We start from the raw sequence: 19646 nt of genomic DNA on the forward strand, positions 1-19646 counted from the left end.
CCTGGTCTTTCCCTCAGCTTTCCTTGTAACAAAAGGGGGAAAAAATGTAAGCAAAATCAACTGAGGCATAGACCCAAGTCTGACAGTCTGTGTAACATTCCTTGCCCTCAGCCTGCCACCTTTCCAACAGAATCCAAGCCTCTTGATTCTTAGCCCAAAGGTCTTTCCATTACATAGGATCATGAGATTATAGGACAATAGATTTAGAGCTAAAAGTCATTTAGTTCAGAGCTGTCAAACATTGGACAGGTCACCCAAAGCCCTCCTGAGTGGGCTGTGCCAGATTTAATGTAAATGGGAAATATTTAACAAGATAAAGATACAATGTGGGGTTTTTTGAGTCAATATGGGGCCTGCAGAGGTTTCCCTGCTCAATCTCTGCCTCCCGGGTTTGTGGGGTCACATGAGCAGGATCTATCTTTAGTCAAGAAGTTATTTATATTCCCACAGGGAAGTTACTTCATTGCCTGGAAATCCCTGGGAGAAGGGTGAGAAGTGACCAAATCAGATTGGGGGGAAAAGCTATCCTCGGCCCTAATTCCTGGGTTGACTTCACCCCACCCTGTTGTCTGCAGCCCCCACCATGCAGTCAGTTCTTCCAGGCAGTGTCCAAGTCTGGGTAGGGGGACGGCTCTTTGCAGCTGACAAGGCCTTGTTGGTGGAAAACAGCGGCTTCTTCCGTGGCCTGTTCCGGTCAGGGATGCAAGAGGCCACCCAAGGTGAGATCCACCTTGGGGTGCTGAGTGCTGGTGGCTTCCAGACTACATTGCAGGTGTTGGGGGGTCAGCGGCCAGCCCTGGGGGGTGAGGAGGAGCTGCTTCAAGCTGTGGAATGTGCTGCCTTCCTGCAGGCCCCCCCACTGGCCCACTACCTTATCCACAGCCTCACCTCAGACAACTGTGTGGCATTGTGTGAGACCGCATTTGTCTTCGGCCTGTGGGATGTATTTCACAGAGCGGCACTTTTTATTCGAGATGGTCCCCCAGAGATGGCCAATGAACTGTCCCCAGAAGTGCGGGCCTATGTGGAGGCCCTGAGACCCAGCAGCTTTGTGGCTGTTGGTACCCACACACCCACTCCTGAGTATTTGGAGGATGTGACTCGAACCCTGTGCTACCTGGATGAGAAGGAGGATGTGTGGCGGACTCTGGCCTCCCTGCCAGTGGAGGCTAGCACCTTGCTGGCTGGAGTCACCACACTGGAGAACAAGCTTTATATCGTGGGTGGGGTCCGAGGGGCCAACAAGGAAGTTGTGGAGCCTGCTTTCTGCTACGATGCTGACCAGGGGACCTGGCAGGAGTTCCCCAGCCCCCACCAGGCTCGCTATGATGTGGCACTGGTTGGCTATGAAGGCAGCCTCTATGCTATTGGGGGAGAATTCCAGAGGGTTCCCCTAAGATCAGTGGAGCGATATGACTTTGCCACTGGCTGCTGGAACTTCATAGCAGACCTCCCCCAGCCTGCCACTGGGGTCCCTTATGCCCAAACCTTAGGCCGCCTCTTCATCTGTCTGTGGCAGCCTGCAGACACCACAGCAGTGTATGAGTATAAGACCCAGGTTGATGCCTGGCTTCCTGTGGCATCCCTGAGGAGACCCCAGAGCTACGGACACTGCATGGTGGCCCATCGAGACAACCTCTATGTGATCCGTAATGGACCGTCTGATGACTTCCTTCATTGTGCCATCGACTGCCTGAACCTGACCACGGGGCAGTGGACGGCCCTGCCCGGCCAGTTTGTCAATAGCAAGGGGGCACTTTTTACAGCTGTGGTGAGAGGGGACACAATCTACACTGTCAATCGGATGACCACCCTGCTCTACAGCGTTGACAACAGCTCCTGGAGGCTTCTGAGAGAGAAGGCAGGTTTCCCTAGACCCGGCTCGCTGCAAACCTTTCTCCTCCGTCTGCCTGATGTGGTTCTGGCCCCTGCAGTCTGCTCCCCAGAGCAATGACAGGGTGGAATTGTGGAGAAATCCACGGGACTGAACTCAGAGCAGTCAGAAGGCTTGGGTTTAAGAAGGCGCCTGTGCTGGTACTCAAGGTCACTTGTCCTTATCTGCTCTGGCTCGGGGTCCAAGCAGCCATACATGGAGTTTTCACCTACTTCCATTGTGGCCCTTATATAGAGATACAAAGAACCCCTATGTGCCTCCCTGAAACCTCTCCTGCCTGTCCTGGGTCTGGCTGTAGCTGTTTCTGGGACATCCCCTTTTTCTTCTCCCCCTCAGGGGTCATGTCTCCATTTAACCTACAAAGTTGGGATGCTGAGGCCTGGGGCATGTCAGACAAGAGAACTGGCTTTGGAGATAGAGGACCTGAATTTGGATCTCACCTCTGTGTGACCTTGGGCAAGTCACTTATTGTCCATGTGCATCAATTTCCACCTGTATGAAGACGAGGAGGTTGGATTAGGTGACCTCTAAGGATACTTTCAGCTCAAAGTTTAGGAAAGTTTTGAGGATCACCACCCTACCTTTGGTCTACTGGGAAAGCTGCTTAACATCACTGAGTAATGAGGATAGCAGTCTTGACCCATGGAGTGGCACTGCAGGACATTGTGTGGTGTGACAGGGTCGGGGATTCAGACATGCTGGCATTGTAGTGCGTGGTACTAATCAGTCATTTATCGAGCACCCGCTGGAACCACAGTGCTGAATTAGACGCTCTGTGAAGATGCAGATATTGGAGAAGACAGTTCCTAACCACCAGGAGCTTACCATCTAGGAGAGGAAAGAAAAGAAGCTAGTATTAATGAAAAAAACTGGAGAACAATGCAAGGCAGTATCCAATTAAGTGCTGAATTGTGCACGGTGGATAACGGCTGCAGGAACTCAGAGGGAAAGGAGACCACTATGGGCTGGGAAGATTTCCTGGGTGTGGTAAGACATAGAATGTAGTAAGACAGGTTGGCGGCGTGAGAAATAATCTGAAGGAAGGCGGAGCTGGGAATGAGCCTGCAGTGATAATCCAGAGAGTTTGTTAGATAATAACTAACTAGATAATAACAGGCACTCTTCCCCTGTGATCCAGATGTTTCAGGGTCTCTCCCTACTCCCCGCACTGCGCTGTCTCCCAGGCAGGAAGAAAAAGACAGCTCAGCATCATCGAGCAGGCTTGAGTCCAGGGATCTTTAGTCTTTGAAAATGTTTTCCTCCATTAGCTACAAAATCACCCAATAATAATAGCTACCATTTATATAGTTCTTTGTAAACCTAAAGGTAGGTTCTATTATTTAAGTCAAGTCAGCAAACGTTTATTAAGCGCGTACTATGTTCCAGGAGCTGCTAAGGTTGAGAGATTAAGAGATTTGACTGCAACGCAGGATTCATGCTCAGGTCTGCCTGATCCCAAGTCTAGATCTCTGTCCCCGGTACCACCAGCAGCTTTTCTGCTATTCACCACCTCCTATTTCTCCTTCTCTCCATGCCCAGTTTCATGTGGTTAGTCATAGCTCAGCTTTGGTTATTGTACTCGATTCCACCTGGGGCAAAACCAGTGCTTTGCCATTTGTTTTCGAGCTGTCCGGGGTCAAAGACAGCGTTTACCTTTTCATCCTGCCTTTGCAGCCGTCTCTCTGTTCTCCCTGTCTTTGTCAACATAAAGCCTCCAATCCAACCAGGCTGGTCTTCTCGATGGTTATCCCCTGAATCAGCCAGGCTTGTTCCTGTCCAGCGCCTTCATTCCAGCCAACCCCCCCTCTCCCCCATGAGACCCCTTCCCTCTCCTCTCGCTCTTTCATAGACCTTTAGGGCTAGAAGGGACTTCATCTCGTCCAATTTCCCCCTTCTGCAGATGAAACCTCGAGGAAGGGAAGTTATTTGCCCAAGGCAATAAAGGTAGCAAGTGGTGAATGAATGTCCCAGTGGAAGTACCACTCGCTAGAGTCAGAGGACCTGGGTTCAAATTTTACCTTCGATATTTATTTCCTGTGTGGCTTTGAGCAAGTCACTGAACCTCTCTAGTCCTCAGTTTCCTCATGTGAGAAATGAGGGGAATACATTAAAGGACCTCTGGGGTCTCCACTTCCAGCTCTAGGTCTATCTATGGTCCTGTGAATTACAAAAGACAGAAAGAGTCCCAGAATCTGAATTCTGTAGGTCCAGGCCCCTTCCTCTGCTGGTGATTGCATAAACCTTTGGGGATCTGCAGACGGCTGCAGGATTTTCTTTTTTTTTTTTTTTTGATTAGCTACACCCCCTTTCTGCCAGTGACCCTGCTGGCCTCTGATCTGCTGGGGAGCCACTCACAGTGGATCTCTTCCCTTCCAAGCTGGACACGGTTAGAATTGAGGCAGGATAGGAGTCAGGAGATGGGGGGAAGGGAGAGGGGACAGTGACCAAGTAAAACCTGGGGACGTTGAGGGGAAGGCACTAGGAAAATGAAATGCAGAACAGTCTCTCCAAAGCTGTTAGTGAAAAAAAAAATGGCAATGGCCTGGGGCCTTCAGAATGCAGGGCATCTTGGTCTGGTAAATAAAAGGCTCTTAATATGTGTGTGTTTTTTATGGTTTTTAAAATGCTTTCATGTTTCACTATCTTATTGGATTCCCCCAACCCCAATGGACCAATAAAAGGGATAGAATTTGGGGCAAATGAGCGGTGAAAGAGGGACTGGCACCCAATTTTTGTAGGTTGGACTCCTGCTAGTGCTTTTCACCCCTGAGATTCCTTAACCTGGAGTCTATGAACTTGTTTCTTAAAAATATTTTAATAACTATATTTTAACAAAAATGGTTTCCTTTATCATCCCATGTGTTTTATTTTATATATTTTAAAGCATTGTCCGGAGAAGAGTCGACAAACTTCACTAGCCTGCCAAAGGGGTCTGTGATACAAAAAAGTTTAAGAATCCAAGTTATTATCTTGTGATTAATTCCATGTATAGGGTGACTAATGCTTTCAAAAATGTTGAATGAGTCAGGGAAAAGCCCCTTCTTCATTGTGATTTGGCCTGCTCCTACTGGTCTCCTTAGACAGGGTATTCAGTGTCCTCGAGACTCATTGGTGCCTGGATCATCAGCTGTTTCCAGAATTCTTCTTCATGGGCAGGGCAAACATGCTTGTTATTGTTGTTGTTCGGTTGTGTCCGACTCTTTGTGACCCCTTGGACCATGCTGTCCGTGGGGTTTTCTTGGCAAAGATACTGGAGTGGTTTGCTATTCCCTTCTCAAGTGGGTTAAGACAAACAGAGGTTAAATGATTTGCCCAGGGTCACACAGCTAGTGTGTGAGGCCATATTTGAACTCAGGTCTTCCTGACTCCAGGCCCAGTGCTGTATCCACTGACCCACCTAACCAGGCAAAAACTGAGTCCTGGGCAGGATTCACCTTCAACACTCCATTGTCCCTTTCCTGGTCCTACCTGCATCAGCTGTCCAGTGCCCTCACACTGTCCCTCGGGACTGCTCAGTGTCTGGGCCTTCCTGGAGAGCAACGCTTTTTTGTCCTGTGTCCCAGACATTCAAGTGTCCTCCTCTCTGCCAAAAGGCAGTGTGGTGTTAATAGATCAAAATAATTCAGCAAATAAATCCAAGCTAATGTGCTAACTAGCTAATGTGTTCTCCTCTCTCACTTGACCTAACCCAGTTGAAATGCACACATCTTGAAGACTATGGTCTTACAGAAAATGTGCGAGAAAGTTTGGGACCAAGGGGGACTCTTTTGATCCTCATCAAATCATACCACATACGTATCCTTTTATTCTGTCTGTGTGCAGGGCTCTCATCCCTAGAACAATGTCAGGGCTGGTCTAGTTCACCAGTGACAAAGGTGCACAAATCCATTCTCTCTCTGGTGAGATCCTAATTCCCTCTTACTTGTCCTGACTGACATTTTTTGAGTCCTGGACCAAGTCCCAACTGGGAGGAGACAGAAAGCAAAATGAGGAAAAGAAGGGAATAAGCATTTATGTGGTGACTAATATGAGCCAGGTACTATGCTAAGCGCCTTTAAAAAAAAAACCCAACAAATATTATCTCATCTGATCCTCATAACAGTTGAGGAAATAGAGGCAGATGTCATGTGATTTCTGCAAGGTCACAAGCTAGTAAGTATCCGAGATTGGATTTGAACTCAGGTTTTCCTGACTTCAGGCTGAGTAGTAGGCACTACCAGCTGCCTCACACCCTATAAAGGTTGTTGGATGTGGAGTCAGACAATCTGGGTTAGAGCCCTGGATTTGCCACTCACTAGTTATATAACCTCAGAGAATTCACTTAGCCTCAGTTTCCTCATCTGTAAAATGAGGAGGTTGAATTAGATGCCCTCTGTGGTCTGTTCTAGTCATAAATCTATGAACCTATGCATCTATATCTTAATTTTGCCTCTAGCAGGCCTTGAAACCTGGGAGCCTTCAGTCAAGTAAAACATACATTGACCAGAAATTTGGAGGCTTTTGCCAAGTGGTAAGATATAGGCTCAGTCAGCGATCAATTCCACGGCTCCCTCATACTCTAACATGAGGGTTATTCTTGTAGGTGATGAGAAAAGGAATGAGGGGATACTGACAGATCTCATGAAACTCATTAACAATTTGAATTTTCAGTAGAACTCTCATCATTTTATATTACCCACCCAAAGTCACCACTGGAGTCTAGGATTGACCACCATTGACCACTGGAAATAATATGACCTCTTATACACTTCTAGGACTCCCAGCCTAGGCAATACAACAACCCCAGATGTCTCCAATGACCCCCACAGTATCCAGAGGAATTCACCAAAGATTGTCAGTAGAAAATTAATTTTAATTCACTTTAATTTGAAATGTGGATACCCAGGCACGTAGCTATTAGATGATTCTCTATCTAAAGTCTCTATCTAGGATTTAGTACAAAATAAATCCATCTTGGATACCATCTGAGGATCAACCCTCTGGAAAATTATGAAGTGGTTGAAATCTATCTCTGATATCTTTTTCCACCTTAGAGATGTGCCTGTGCCTACATGTAGCAACTTCTTCTCATTCCATTTAATTTCTCCCCAGGAAGATCAGGAGAGATGCACAGAGGAGAGGAACGGCTCTGGCCACATGTAGTAATATGTGCCTGTACAAAGCTTTTGGTTATTGACGTTTGTCCTTCATTTTTGAAGAGGAGTAATGACCTCCATGTGATGGGTGATATCTTGACTTGTTGGACTTAAGTGAGGCAGGATTGCACAAAGTCGTCAGCCCCATTCTCTCTTCCAGAGTATTCGAAGTCTAGTGGCGAGACAAAAGTCAGGATGACTGGCAATGGCCCGAGATGCCATGGATGACCTTGGTGTCAGAAGTCTTCTCATGCTTGGTTTTACTGAGGAAAAGGAAAGAAATGCCTTGTTAAAAATCTGATTTTTTTTTTCTGCTTCAGAGACAGAGATCTTAATTAGGAGGACAAACTGAACCTACCTGACAAGGTCCAAAGATGAATCAAGAGTAACTAGATGAGAGTTTGAAAGTCATTTTGTCCTGATGTCCACAGGCTTCCAGTGGCCTCATTCTATCTTAGCCCCTGGCCATCTTGGGACCCTATCAATGGTATTCCACTTAGACCTGGATTCTCTGGGCAGTTTCTACCTCTATGAGGACTCTGTTCCAGTGTATTGGGCCAAATTGGAGACATCCAAGACCCAAATACTAAAGTCATCCTTGGAGGTGGAGGGTGGGGGTAGGGAAGAGGAAGAGTATTGGAGATACATGGTTAGGACCCTCCTAGCAGGGGGTGATAATATAAAAAGTAATAATATAAGTAATAAGTAATATACAATTAAGTATTATATAATTAGCCTAGAAAGATTATTAAAAGCTTTAAATGCAAAACAGAGGAATTTGTATTTTATCCTAGGGGTGATAGGGAGCCAATGATGCTTTTTGAGCAAAGGAATGACATGGTTATAATTGTGCTCAAGGATGGATTGAATAGGGAAGTTTAAAGACAGGGAGAACAATTAAGGAGGCTATTGCAGTCATCAGAGCAAGAAGTGATAAGGGCCTGAAGCAAGGTGGTGTTGTGTCCTGGCCCTGAGTCAGCTATTCATTAGTTATATGACCATGGGGCTTGTCATTTCACATCTCTGGCTCCTAGTCTCTTCATCTAGATAATAAGATCCTGTTTTCCAAAGACCTTTCCAGATTTACACGCTGTGATTCTATCAGTGGTTTAGCCAATCTACCTAACTGGGGCTTCCCCAGTGTATATCTGTAGTCACAGCACTTTCATTTACCAAAGATGTTATAGAGGAGGGGTGCCATCCAGAGATGGAATACCATTGATGGGGTCCCACGATGGCCAGGGGCTAAGATAGAATGAGGCCACTGGAAGCCTGCGGACATCAGGGCAAAAGAACTTTCCAACTCTCATCTAGTTACTCTTGATTCATCTTGGGAGCTTGTCAGGGAGGTTCAGTTTGGAGCTGCTAGTCAAGATCTCTGTCTCTGGAGCAGAAAAAAAGAAAAATCAAATGTCTTTTAACAAGGCATTTCTTCCCTTTTCCTCAGTACACAAATACTAAAACCAAGCATGTGAAGAATGAGTGGTATAGGGGAAGCTAGGTGGCGCAGTGGATAGAGCACTGGCCCTGAAGTCAGGAGGACCTGAGTTCAAATCTAGCCTCAGACCAAACACTTGACACTTACTAGCTGTGTGACCCTGGGCAAGTCACTTAACCCCAATTGCCTAAAACACACACACACACACACACACAAAAGAATGAGTGGTACAAAGTGTCTTGGGTGTTCAACCTCAAATGTCAACTCAGAACACATGTGAAGGACCTACTCATCTTGACAGCTTTGGGAAGTCCCTGGAGGGTCCTTAATGAGGAACTCCAGCTATCTCATCGTCAACAAACCCTGGCAACACAGAACCAGGAAACTCAGAATTGAATGGATTCTCTTTTCTGATGGATGGGAGACAGGAAGACCTAGGAACTGAAAAGCCTTCCTCCTATATATTCATTATCCCCTGAAGTATTGCTTGGGCATGATATAGACCCAGAACAGCTCTGCTTATTTTCTTTCCTGCTCTGAGTAGCTGGTCTTTTTTCTTTTTACATGTTAACTGTTTTGTTATAAATTGCTGTCACTTCTTAGAAGCCAAGGGAAATTACTGCAGTAGGAAATTCAACCACCAGCCTGCCAAGACTCTATTTATCACCCTCACTGGCTGAATCATCTTGGAGCCCCGAGACTATGGGATTCATGAGCTTGCAAACACATACTCGTGCCCAGCTCACGTGTCAGGTATACCAACTGGGGATATCAATCAGGCACTGTCTCTTGCACCCATGTGAATCCCTCCCAGTAGCACTGACATTGCTGGGGTGGGGCTGGGGGGCACGAAAAAAGGGAGTCCCTCTTCAAGAAAGTGCTTTTACAAAGGGTAAGAGGCCCCCTTTTTTACAATGCCAGTTTGTAAGGGACCTTGGAGATCATTTAGTCTAGAGGTTCTTAACCTTGGGTCCAAGAGCACAATAAAATATTTTTTTAATAACTGTATTTCATTATAATTGGTTTCCTTTGTAATCCTATGTATTTTATTTTATACATTTAAAAACACGATTCTCATTCCACCGGACTGCCAAAGGGGTCCATGATGCAAAAAAGGTTAATGATCCTTCTTCTAGGCCAACCCAGTCATTTTACAGAAGTGGAAACTGAGATCTATGGGGACTTGGCCAAAATCTCACAAGCTAGCCTGTGGCAGATCTGGAGCTGAAATACTGATGACTAATAGACTGGTCTTCTCCTTATATCATATCATTTTTATTTTGAGAGATTTCTACTCTGAGGAGGAAGCACTTATGCTCCCACTTGCACTTCTGCTCCCATCCTGAAATATCTTTATTTGAGATGCTATATGGGAAATCCTTCTGTCCTCCCTAAACCCTGCTCTTGGGTAGAGCTCAGACAGGCTCCTGTTGTGCTAGGGAGACTAGGCAGCAGAGAAGTGGGGTATGGAAGCTTGGGTGATTTAGTGGGAAACACATTGAAGTCTAGAGGCTCTGTCAGGGTAAGGAACTCACTCTGTAATATTGGGCAAGTTACTGGATTTTTCTGGGTCTCTCTGATTGCTCAAATGCATAATAAGGCAGTCAGCTTAAACTGCCAGTAAAGTCTTTTCCAATTATTTTTTTTTGCTATTGTTCAGTCACGTGTGACACTTTGTGACCCCGTATAGGGTTTTCTTGGCAAAGATACTAGAGTGGTTTGCCATTTCCTTCTCCAGCTCATTTTACAAATGAGAAAACTGACGCAAACAGGATTAAGTGACTTGCCCAGGGTCACACAGCTAGTAAGTGTCTAATGCCAAATTTGAATTCAGGTCTTCCTGACTCTAGGCCCAGCACTCTATCCACTGTTCCACCCAGTTGCCAATGCTTTAGTAGTCTATAATTTCCAACCATTGTTTCTAGAAGACTCCTTTTTTTTCCCCCGAAGAAAAGAAGGCAGATGTTCTAAGGTCTTTACATAACAGGGGCCCCAAAAGGTCAGATTTGGTTCCTGTCAGACTCTGTCAACACATCTAAACACTTCTAAAGTGCCCAAATCCCATGGGGAGTCAGCAGCAATGTTGGTTAAGAGCAGAGATGACGATTCTTTCCATTTGGATAGGGCAGTCCTCATTACAAGGCACTCTCATATTCATTTATCTCATTTAATCCTCACAGCATTGCTGAGGTAGGCCAGGCAAATTAGTTTTCCTATCATTAATAATGACTGTAATGAGTCAGCCTGACAGAATGGGGGAACGGGGGAGGAATGACAAATGAAAGACATAGGAACACAACAGGAATTAATAGCCAGGGTCTCATGGCCTCTGGCACATGATAACAGTGAAGAAAACAATGACCAAGAGAGTGTTAGCCTAGGAAACAAGAAGGCTGATATGTAAGGCCCATGTGGCTGCCTCAGACACTGTGTGACCCTGGGCAAATCACTTAACCTCTTAGTGCTCAGGCAGCTCTCTAAGACAGTAAATCAGCAGCTGATCTGGAACGATAGAAAGCCTTTCTTCCCTGCAATTCCGTATACTGTTGAAACCATAGATTTGGACTAAAAAAAAAATCATTCTTGAGTAAGGGGATTGAATTTAAATCCTGCCTCTCATGATTTTTAACCTGTGTGATCCTGGACAAATCACTTAACCTACCTGGGCCTTAGTTTCCTCATCTGTAAAAAAAAAAAAAAAAGAAGGGGTTGGACCAAGTGGCCTCCATGGTCCTTCCCAGATCCAGTTCCATGATCTTAGGAATGTCTGAGGAAATAGGGAAGGGCTCAGAAGGTTTGTTCAGGACACAGACCTTGCGGAGCATGTGACAACAGCATCATTGCTGTTCTCTGTGCCTTAAGACTGCTAGCAGCTGATAATGCAGCAGTCCATTGCATAAAGTTCTCCCCAGGGTCACAACACATGTGCACATACATACACACACACACACACACACACACACACACACACACACACACACTCAGAGCAAAAAGAGGGAAAACCACTCACTTGGGGAGGTTTCCAGAGATGCCTCGCTTCGCCTCAGAGGGATCTCACCTGATTCTCTCCTGCTCCCTTTTAGCCCATTTAACAACACCTGCCCCAAAGCTTAGGCTAGTGTTGTTTTTAAAGGCTAGTTATAGGCACCCTCAGAGAGGGAAAGAAAGTCAACGTCCTCCTAGGTATTACTTGACAACAGCAACTGCATTCCAACTACATCAATTGGTCTGCTTCAACCCCCCACCTCCACCTCCCCTATCGTGGTAACACCAGAACCAAGTGGTTATTGCACAGCTGGGTGATGGAGAGAACTCAGGGCACCGGGGAAAATGTGAATTTTGGTCCCATCTTAGTAGTCTGATTGCACAATGATGGGAATGGAGAGGAATGTCTTATCAAATATTAGAGAGCTCAAGGGGAGAGGGAAGGGGAGGTCCGTGTCTTAGAAACAATTTGAATTTAAAAAAAAATCTGGCACTTACAAAGCTTAAGATGAGTAGTTGGAAATACAAACAGAAACAGAGCCAAATGTTCCTATTGGGACATGCGTGTTCACTCCAGGGAATGAGACTTCGGATTTTTTTTTTCTCAAAACACATATTTAAGAACCAGGGTCCAGCTGGAAAAGTCCACTTGGTGTCCCAGGCTTCCAAAGCAGAACTGTTTGACTTTGGTACCACGGGGCTGTTATTGCACAGCCTTGATGACCATTCTCAGCTCTGTGGCAGAGGCCACGGCCTCAGAGGATGTAGGGAGGTCCTAACCTTGTTGACTAGGTGCGCTACTCATTCTCCCTTTAAGCAACAGCAACAGCAACAGCAGAGATAATCCTATAGGTGTAAAAGTCAGGAAGATCTGAGTTCAAATCTAGCCTTAGACACATTAGCTGTGTGACCCCAGAAAATGTCTTAACCTGTCTGTTTTAGTTTCCTCAACTGTAATGGTTGTTATGAGGATCAAATGAGATAATACTTGCACAGTGCCTGGCACACAGTAGACACTTAATTAACACTTGTTTCCTTTTCTTCATCCCTTCCTGTGACATAGGTGAAAGTATTTTTATCTCCATTTTATAGGTGAAGAAACTGTATCTCAGAGAAGTGAATGGTCTTGCCGAGGGTCAGCTGGTAACCGCTGTCAGAGCTCAGACTCAAACCCAATGTTCTAAGATCGGTTATCTTTCTGCTACACCACCTGGCTGCTTGACAGAAATGCAAACAAGCCTCCGTTTCTTCAAAGCTATCATTAAAAATTCACCCTCTGCAGTAACCTTGGCTGTATCTGCATACACAGTTCCTGTGCTTATTTATACAACCCAGTCATGTTGTAACTAAAGTGCCCCTTGACTAGTGGAACTGGAGCCAAAGTCAGGTGGCCCGGGCTCCCACTCTGGTTCAGCAATTAATTTATTGTGTAACTAACCTCAGGCAAGTCACTTTTTCCTTCTCTGTGCCTCAGTTTCCTTATTTATCCTATTTCTCAACCCTCTCACACCTACCATGTATCTCTCCATTGTCCTCTGGGTGATAGCTGTTTTCTGTCTTTGTCTGATGATCTATTATGTGTCTCACAGTGACACCATAATACTAGCAAAATATTGGGATAAAAATGACGAGCCCTTGTTTCTGGGAAAGTGTGGGGTCATTAAAGGAGTTTCGCAATTTACTGAAAAAAATCTATCTTACTTTCCTCCTGGTTAATTCCAGGCTCAACTTCTTCCTTTATATTATCGTTCCAGATATACATTTTGATGACCAAGCTCTACACATCGTGGATGATAATGTGAACAATGGATACTCTTCACCCGCTTGGTTTTTTTCTGTGTGGGTGGTCAGGCTTGACTCTCTGGGGATAGTTATAGACCTCTTCTAGGAGGCTCTGCAATGTCCTGGGAAAGTATCTCAGTGTTCTTTTTTCTGGTTTTTTTCTTAGCTTCCAGATTGTGAGTTCCTTGAGGGCAAGAGCTACATATTTTCCTTTTTCTTTTTTTCTGTTCTCTCTGACATGGCTGAGTCATTTGGCATGCTGGGCCTTCGAAGAGTCAAGTCAGGACACCTAACTTGGAATCCTGGCTATGCCACCATTGTATTCGCTATATGGTTTACTGTCAAATCATTTCCCTCTCTCTGAGTTTCAGTTTCCTCTTCTTTTAAAAAAAACAAAAGGCATAGCAGAGGGCCTCTTAGAGAGCGTCTCTAAGGCCCCTGGCAGTCCTAATGTCCTAAGACTCTATAGTTCCAGAGGCCTTTGTTTGGAAACAGAACTCCTTAATTCCGCCCAAGTTGTTGCTCAGAAGACCAGAGCATCAAGCCATACTACCCAGGTGAGCCTTGTGGTCTCTCCAATCCTGTACCTGAAGGGCACAAGGGACAGACTCGGGGAGGTTGAGGCTGTAGCTTCCTTCCCTGCTGTATCATTTCAAAAACTGGGGGATGCACCCAAATACTCTGAGCTTTTGTATCCAGAAGCATAGCTAAACCTTTCTTCAGTCAATTTATTATATTTTCACCCAGGGCCTGCTATCTGGGTGATGTGTTCCATCCACTTACTCATTCCCCCATTGAGTAGAACTTTAAAAATTTTGTCCTGATATTCTCCTTCAAGCTTGGGGGGAGCCCTTTATCCCTTCTGTTCTGTGATGATGAGGAAGCCTATGTTCACTCATTTGAGTCAGCTGGATAACATAGTGGATAGAGCCCCAGGCTTGAAGTCAGGAAGACCTGAGTTCAAAACCACCTTCATACACTTACAAACTGTGTGTTCCTGGGCCAGTCACTTAACTTCTGTTTGCCTCAGTTTCCTCAACCATAAAATGTGGATAATAGAGTTTGTTTTGAGGGTCAAATGAGATAATGTTTGTAAAGTGCTTAGCACAGGGTCTGACATAGTAATAGGTGCTTAATAAATGCTTATTTCCTTCCTTTCTATTCATATCTGTCCTGATATTATGGACTTTGGTCCTAATTCCTCTCAGTTTTCATCTTTTCAGTCTGAAGAGCCCCAGACTTTTTGCTTTAATGCCTGACACATTTCAGTCATTTCTTGGTTGTATCTGACTCTTTGTGACCCCATTTGGGGTTTTCTTGGCAAGGATACTGGAGTGGTTTGCCATTTCCTTCTCCAGCTCATTTTACAGATGAGGAAACTGAGGCAAAAAGATTTTCCAGGGTCATACAGCTAAGAAGTATCTGAGGCCAGATTTGAACTCAGGAAAGTAAGTCTTCCTGACCCCAGGCCCAGCATTCTGTCTACCACACCACATAGCTGCCCCTTTCCTGACACACAGTGAGTGCTTGATAAATGTCTATTTGCTGATCTATCATCTGTCTGTCTAGTTACAGTCTGAAGAATAATAGACTTAGAACTGGAAAGAATCTTAAAGTTCACCTAGTTTAATCCCTCTCTTTCTAGATTGGGGAAATGATGTTCAGAGAGGCAAAATGACTCGCCCAAGGGCCCATAGTGAGCAATTGATGGAGCTAGGATTCAAACCTAGGATTCAAACCTAGAATCTTTGGCTATAAATTTAGTGTTCTTTCCAGTAAACCAGAGGATTTAGAGTTAGAAGATCTACCGGGGGGGGGGGGAAACCTGTAGCCTCAGTTTACTCTTTTGTCAAATTAGAGTGTTGGACTAGGAGCAGGGGTGGGGAACCTTTGGCCTCAAGGCCACTGGTGGTCCTCTAGGTCCTCAGGTGCGGCCCTTTGACTGAATGTAAATTTCACAGAACAAATCCCCTTAATGAAAAGATTTGTTCTGTAAAATTTGGACTCAGTTGAAAGGCCACACCCAAGGCCACATGTGGCCTTGAGGCCAAAGGTTCCCCACCCCTGATCTGGTCCAATGTATTCATTTTATGGATTAAAGAAAATGAGACCCAGAGAAAAGAAGGTCACACCGTTAACAAGCAGCAGGAGCATAATAAACACAAGGTCACACAGTTGATAAGCTGTGAGAGTGTAATTTGAACCCAGAACGTTGATTCTAAATCCAGTGGTCTATGTACTAGGCTAGTCTCTCTGTCCCCAGAGGGCAGTCCCTCCTACTTTACTTTATGTGAGTTGCCCTTCTCCTACTCTGTCGTTTGTTTCCAGAAGGGCAGCACCCAGATAGACCTATATACAATTCAGTCCTATATCATCTGGTCAAGAGCATCTTTTTACAAGACTTGATCCACCAGTCATCTGGGGTTACTCTTCAGAACTCTACATTGGATCCAGCCCTTATCTCCCACTCTTACCTCTCACTCTCCAAGGCCTCTCACTCCATCTATGACTCAACTTGGACTGGAAACCTTTATTTTTATTTTAATCAAAGGTTAAAAATTTCAAGCTTTAAAAAATGAGATGACATCACTTTGGCCACAGCCAAGAAGATGCAAAACGTTGGTCTCCCAAGTGGGGTCTCCTTATAAGGACGTGTTCAGAAATAAGAGCCCAGGGGAGCAAATCAAAATCACACACTGGCGAGGGAGAGCGAGCTAACTAGGGATTTATGTGACAAAAGCTGTTGAGGAAGACTGGCTTGATGAGTGTGGAGGAGGAGGAAGGAAGGGTTTGGCAGGATGGAAATGGAGACAGCTTTGAGGAAAGACATGTTCAGTCATTTTCAGTCATGTCCAATTCTCTGTAATCCCATTTGGAGTTTTCTTGGCAAACATATTGGAGTGGTTTGTCATTTCCTTCTCTAGCCCATTTTATAGATGAGGAAACTGAGGCAAACAAGGTGAAGTGACCTGCCCAGGGTCACTAGTGAGTGTCTGAAGCTAGATTTGAAATCAGGAAGATGACTCAGGCCCAGCGCTCTATCCACCAGTGGAAATATAACAGTGCAAATAACACTCCCTTTGTCTCTTCTGCACCTATCATCTTGATCTATCCATTAAAGTATATCAAAATCACTGGGAAGTCAGACTTTGAGGGGACTTTAGTTAAAGATCATCAAATCTAATTCCCTTGTTTGACAGATGAGGAGACTGAGGCCCTCAGAGGTTAGATGGTTTTTCCTGTGGTCACAGCATCAAGAAGTAGTAGAGTCAGGATTTCAATCCGGGTCTTCTGAGGTCCAAGTCCAATACTTTTCTACTCTATCACATTGGCCTCATCCGTAAAATGAGCTGGGCTAGGTGGCCTCTGGGCTACCCTCTAGATCTGTAGCTGCGAGTCTAACTCTCAGTTACATGTTTTCTTAGATATTGGTTAATTGCTTCATGGGTAGTGGCTTCTTCTCCCCAACTAGGGTCAACACCTTTAGCAAAGGAACTACATCTTCTATTCAGTCCAACTCAACAAACATTTGTATTTAGCAAAAAGTATAACTAGACATTCTTAGTCAAATGGGGCAAAAAGAGTTAGATATGAAAAAATGGTCCCTGTAAGGACTGGGAGGGGGCAGGGAGAGAAGGAGGCGGCAACCTGGGGGTCGTTGTGACATAATTATCATAAACAAATTAGTTCAGGTGGAGGGCCAAGAGGGAAGTTCAGGGATAGATGTTACTTCAGAGAGAAAATACCCCTCACTGGATGTCAGCACCCTGGAAAAAAGCCCCATTCACCCAGTGTTAGTTCTGGCTCTGGGCAGCTACATGGTAGAGCAGATGGAGAGCCAGGCTGGGAGTCAGTAGGATCGGAGTTCAAATCTAGCCTTGGACACTTACTATCTACATGATCCTGGGCAAGTCACTTAACCCTGTTTGCCTCTATTTCCTTATCTGGAAAATGAGCTGGGGAAGGAAATGGCAAATCACTCCAGTATCTTTGCCAAGAAAATCCCAAATGGGGTCACAAAGAGTCACACATGATTAAACAAAAATAAGTTCTGGTTCTCCTACCATTAACTTCCTGAAGCATTAAACTGCCTGGCAAAGCTGCCCCTTGCATGCAGACAAAGTAGGAGGTTGTTTGCCTACATTATATGTTTGAGGAATGCTGGAAAGGCTCCATAGCCCAAAATATCTATCCCCCACTAGATTGCCACTGATGCCTGAAATTCTACTTTTACTATATCATTCCTTTGGAATAAAGGTTTCCATCTCCCTGAGGGTCCTCTTCAAAAATGTTTTTAATTAATATCTTTTGTTTTTATATCACTCTCACTTCTTTATTCACTACCACATCCTTCTTCCTCCCCCTTCAGCAATCCCTTGTAACAAAGAGGAAAAGAAAGCATTTCAGCAAGATTAACCAACATATCAACAGTAGATCCCATACTTCACACTCATTCAAGGAATGGAGGAACCTATATGTTCTTCTCCCCAAAGGCGATTTAAAAAAACACAAACGTTCTTGAAGAATTACACCTCTGTAATGGAAAGATTGGAAGCCAGAAGTCTAGCTTTTGAATCCTGCTCCTGACACTTATTAGTTCTTTGGTCCTGGAGATGTCACTTTGTCTTCCTAAGCCTCAATTTTCTCATCTATATAATGGGAAGGGAGAGGAGATTGGACTAAATGATGTCCAAAATCCCTGCCAAATTGAAATCCTACATTCTGTCTACTTCCTTAGTGTGAGGGAGAGTATTGAGATGAAGAAAGCTCTGGGGGTGGGAAGGAGAAGCTGTAATGGGAGGTGAGAGCGAGCTTAAGGACAGGCTTTGCCAACTTCCCAGCATTGCCAAGGCCTGGCCCTGCTCCCCGTAAACCAGGCTGCAGGCTTGGAACACTCTGTCCCAACTTAGGTGCCCCAGGATGTAGGAGGCCAGAACAAAGAGGAGGGTTTGGCTCAGAAGCCAGTGTGGGGACACAGCGGAGGCCTTCCGAAGTAAACCCAGAGATCCAACAGACAAGCCCCAGAAGTATATTTATTTAAGTGAAGCAAAAGCATTCCAGGGAGTGTCATTGGACTATGTGTCAGAGAGTAGGGAGTCATTTAGATTGCCTTGGCTAGAGATTCCCTTCATTGATGAGTTTGCTCAGATCCATCACTTTGGGTGGTGGCTACTCCTAGGTTCTTACCTACATACAAGCAGAATAGATGACCACTTATAGAGTGGGATACGAAAGTTACCAGAAAGGCTTCTTCCCATTCCTCCCACCCTTTCCAATTATTTTCCTGGCTGATGACTGAAATTTTACCATTAGTGATTAATTCCTTTTGGTTAAGCATTGTCTTTTTCCCCCATGGCCCTTTTTTTAATTAGAAATCCCCTCAGGAGGGATCATAGTATTTATCACAGGTATCATCGGCATTCTACTGGAGGACAGATATTTGGGGGCAGCAGAGCCTTTCCAGCATTCTTCAAGTATATAATGTAGACCTTAGGAATGGTTTCCTAAGTTATCTGTGGCCAAAAAACATTTATTACTCTACAGTCAAACTTCTGGCAATCAGCCTTTCTGAGCTTAGCTCAGTGGATTGTCAGAGGATGGTTATAAGATTATAGGATCAGAGATCTGGAGATGGAAAGGACCTTACAGGCTAATCTCCTCATTGTATAGATAAAAGAAGTGAGGCCCGTGGGGTTAGGTGACTTACCCAAGATCCCTGAGCATAAGCTCAGTCTATCAGAAGCTCCCAAACTCTCTGTACAGCTATTATCTTTCATATCTCAATGGCAACTCAGGGAGGCCATACCTATCTCCCTAATTAGACTGCAAAGTCCTTTAGAGTAGAGATTGTGTCTGGTATATTTTTGTGTCCCTCTCAGTAAACCTTTTACACAGTGTTTTCATGTATGTGCAGGGCACAGAAAAATCACTAGTGGCTAAAACATGGTATTTGGAGTTAGGAAGGCTGTGGTTCAAATCCTGCCTCAGCTGTGAGACTCTGAGTCTTAGCTTCAGTTTTACCATCTGTAAAATGGGAATAGTACCTGGTACCTACCTCTCACAGCTGTCTTTAGGGTCAAGTGAGATAATAATGCAAAGCATTTTGCAAAGCTTTAAGTATTATGGAAATTCTAGCTGCTCTTACAATGATTATTGCTATACTAAAATCCTACTGGCTGCCTCATTGTGGGAAGGAAATGATGCTGGGGTTTTGAAAGCTCTGATGACTGAGCTTAAACTCTGGCAGGTGGTACTAAGCTGGAAAGGCTTTTAGCAGTGGCCTAACTGGTGAGTGAGATAGCACAGTGTACCGGAAAGATCGTAAGTGGAGAGCTCTGGACACTGATGAACTGGGTTCAAATCCTGTCTCTGAAGGCTAGCCTTCCCTTCTTTGCAGATGCGTGGGACTATG

At 44.9% G+C, this 19646-nt stretch overlaps 1 protein-coding gene across 1 annotated transcript; it reads left to right on the forward strand.

Moving 5' to 3' along the window:
• The first annotated feature begins 420 nt into the window (after positions 1 to 420).
• KBTBD13 (kelch repeat and BTB domain containing 13) lies at positions 421 to 4495 on the forward strand. The gene has a single exon (XM_020983418.2). The coding sequence runs from the start codon at positions 584 to 586 to the stop codon at positions 1952 to 1954; it is 1371 nt and encodes a 456-aa protein (XP_020839077.1). The 5' UTR covers positions 421 to 583; the 3' UTR covers positions 1955 to 4495.
• The last annotated feature ends 15151 nt before the right edge of the window (positions 4496 to 19646 follow it).

The sequence above is a fragment of the Phascolarctos cinereus genome, unplaced genomic scaffold (genome assembly GCF_003287225.1).
Source record: "Phascolarctos cinereus isolate Bilbo 61053 unplaced genomic scaffold, phaCin_HiC Scaffold_3;HRSCAF=262, whole genome shotgun sequence".
Taxonomy (NCBI): domain Eukaryota; kingdom Metazoa; phylum Chordata; class Mammalia; order Diprotodontia; family Phascolarctidae; genus Phascolarctos; species Phascolarctos cinereus.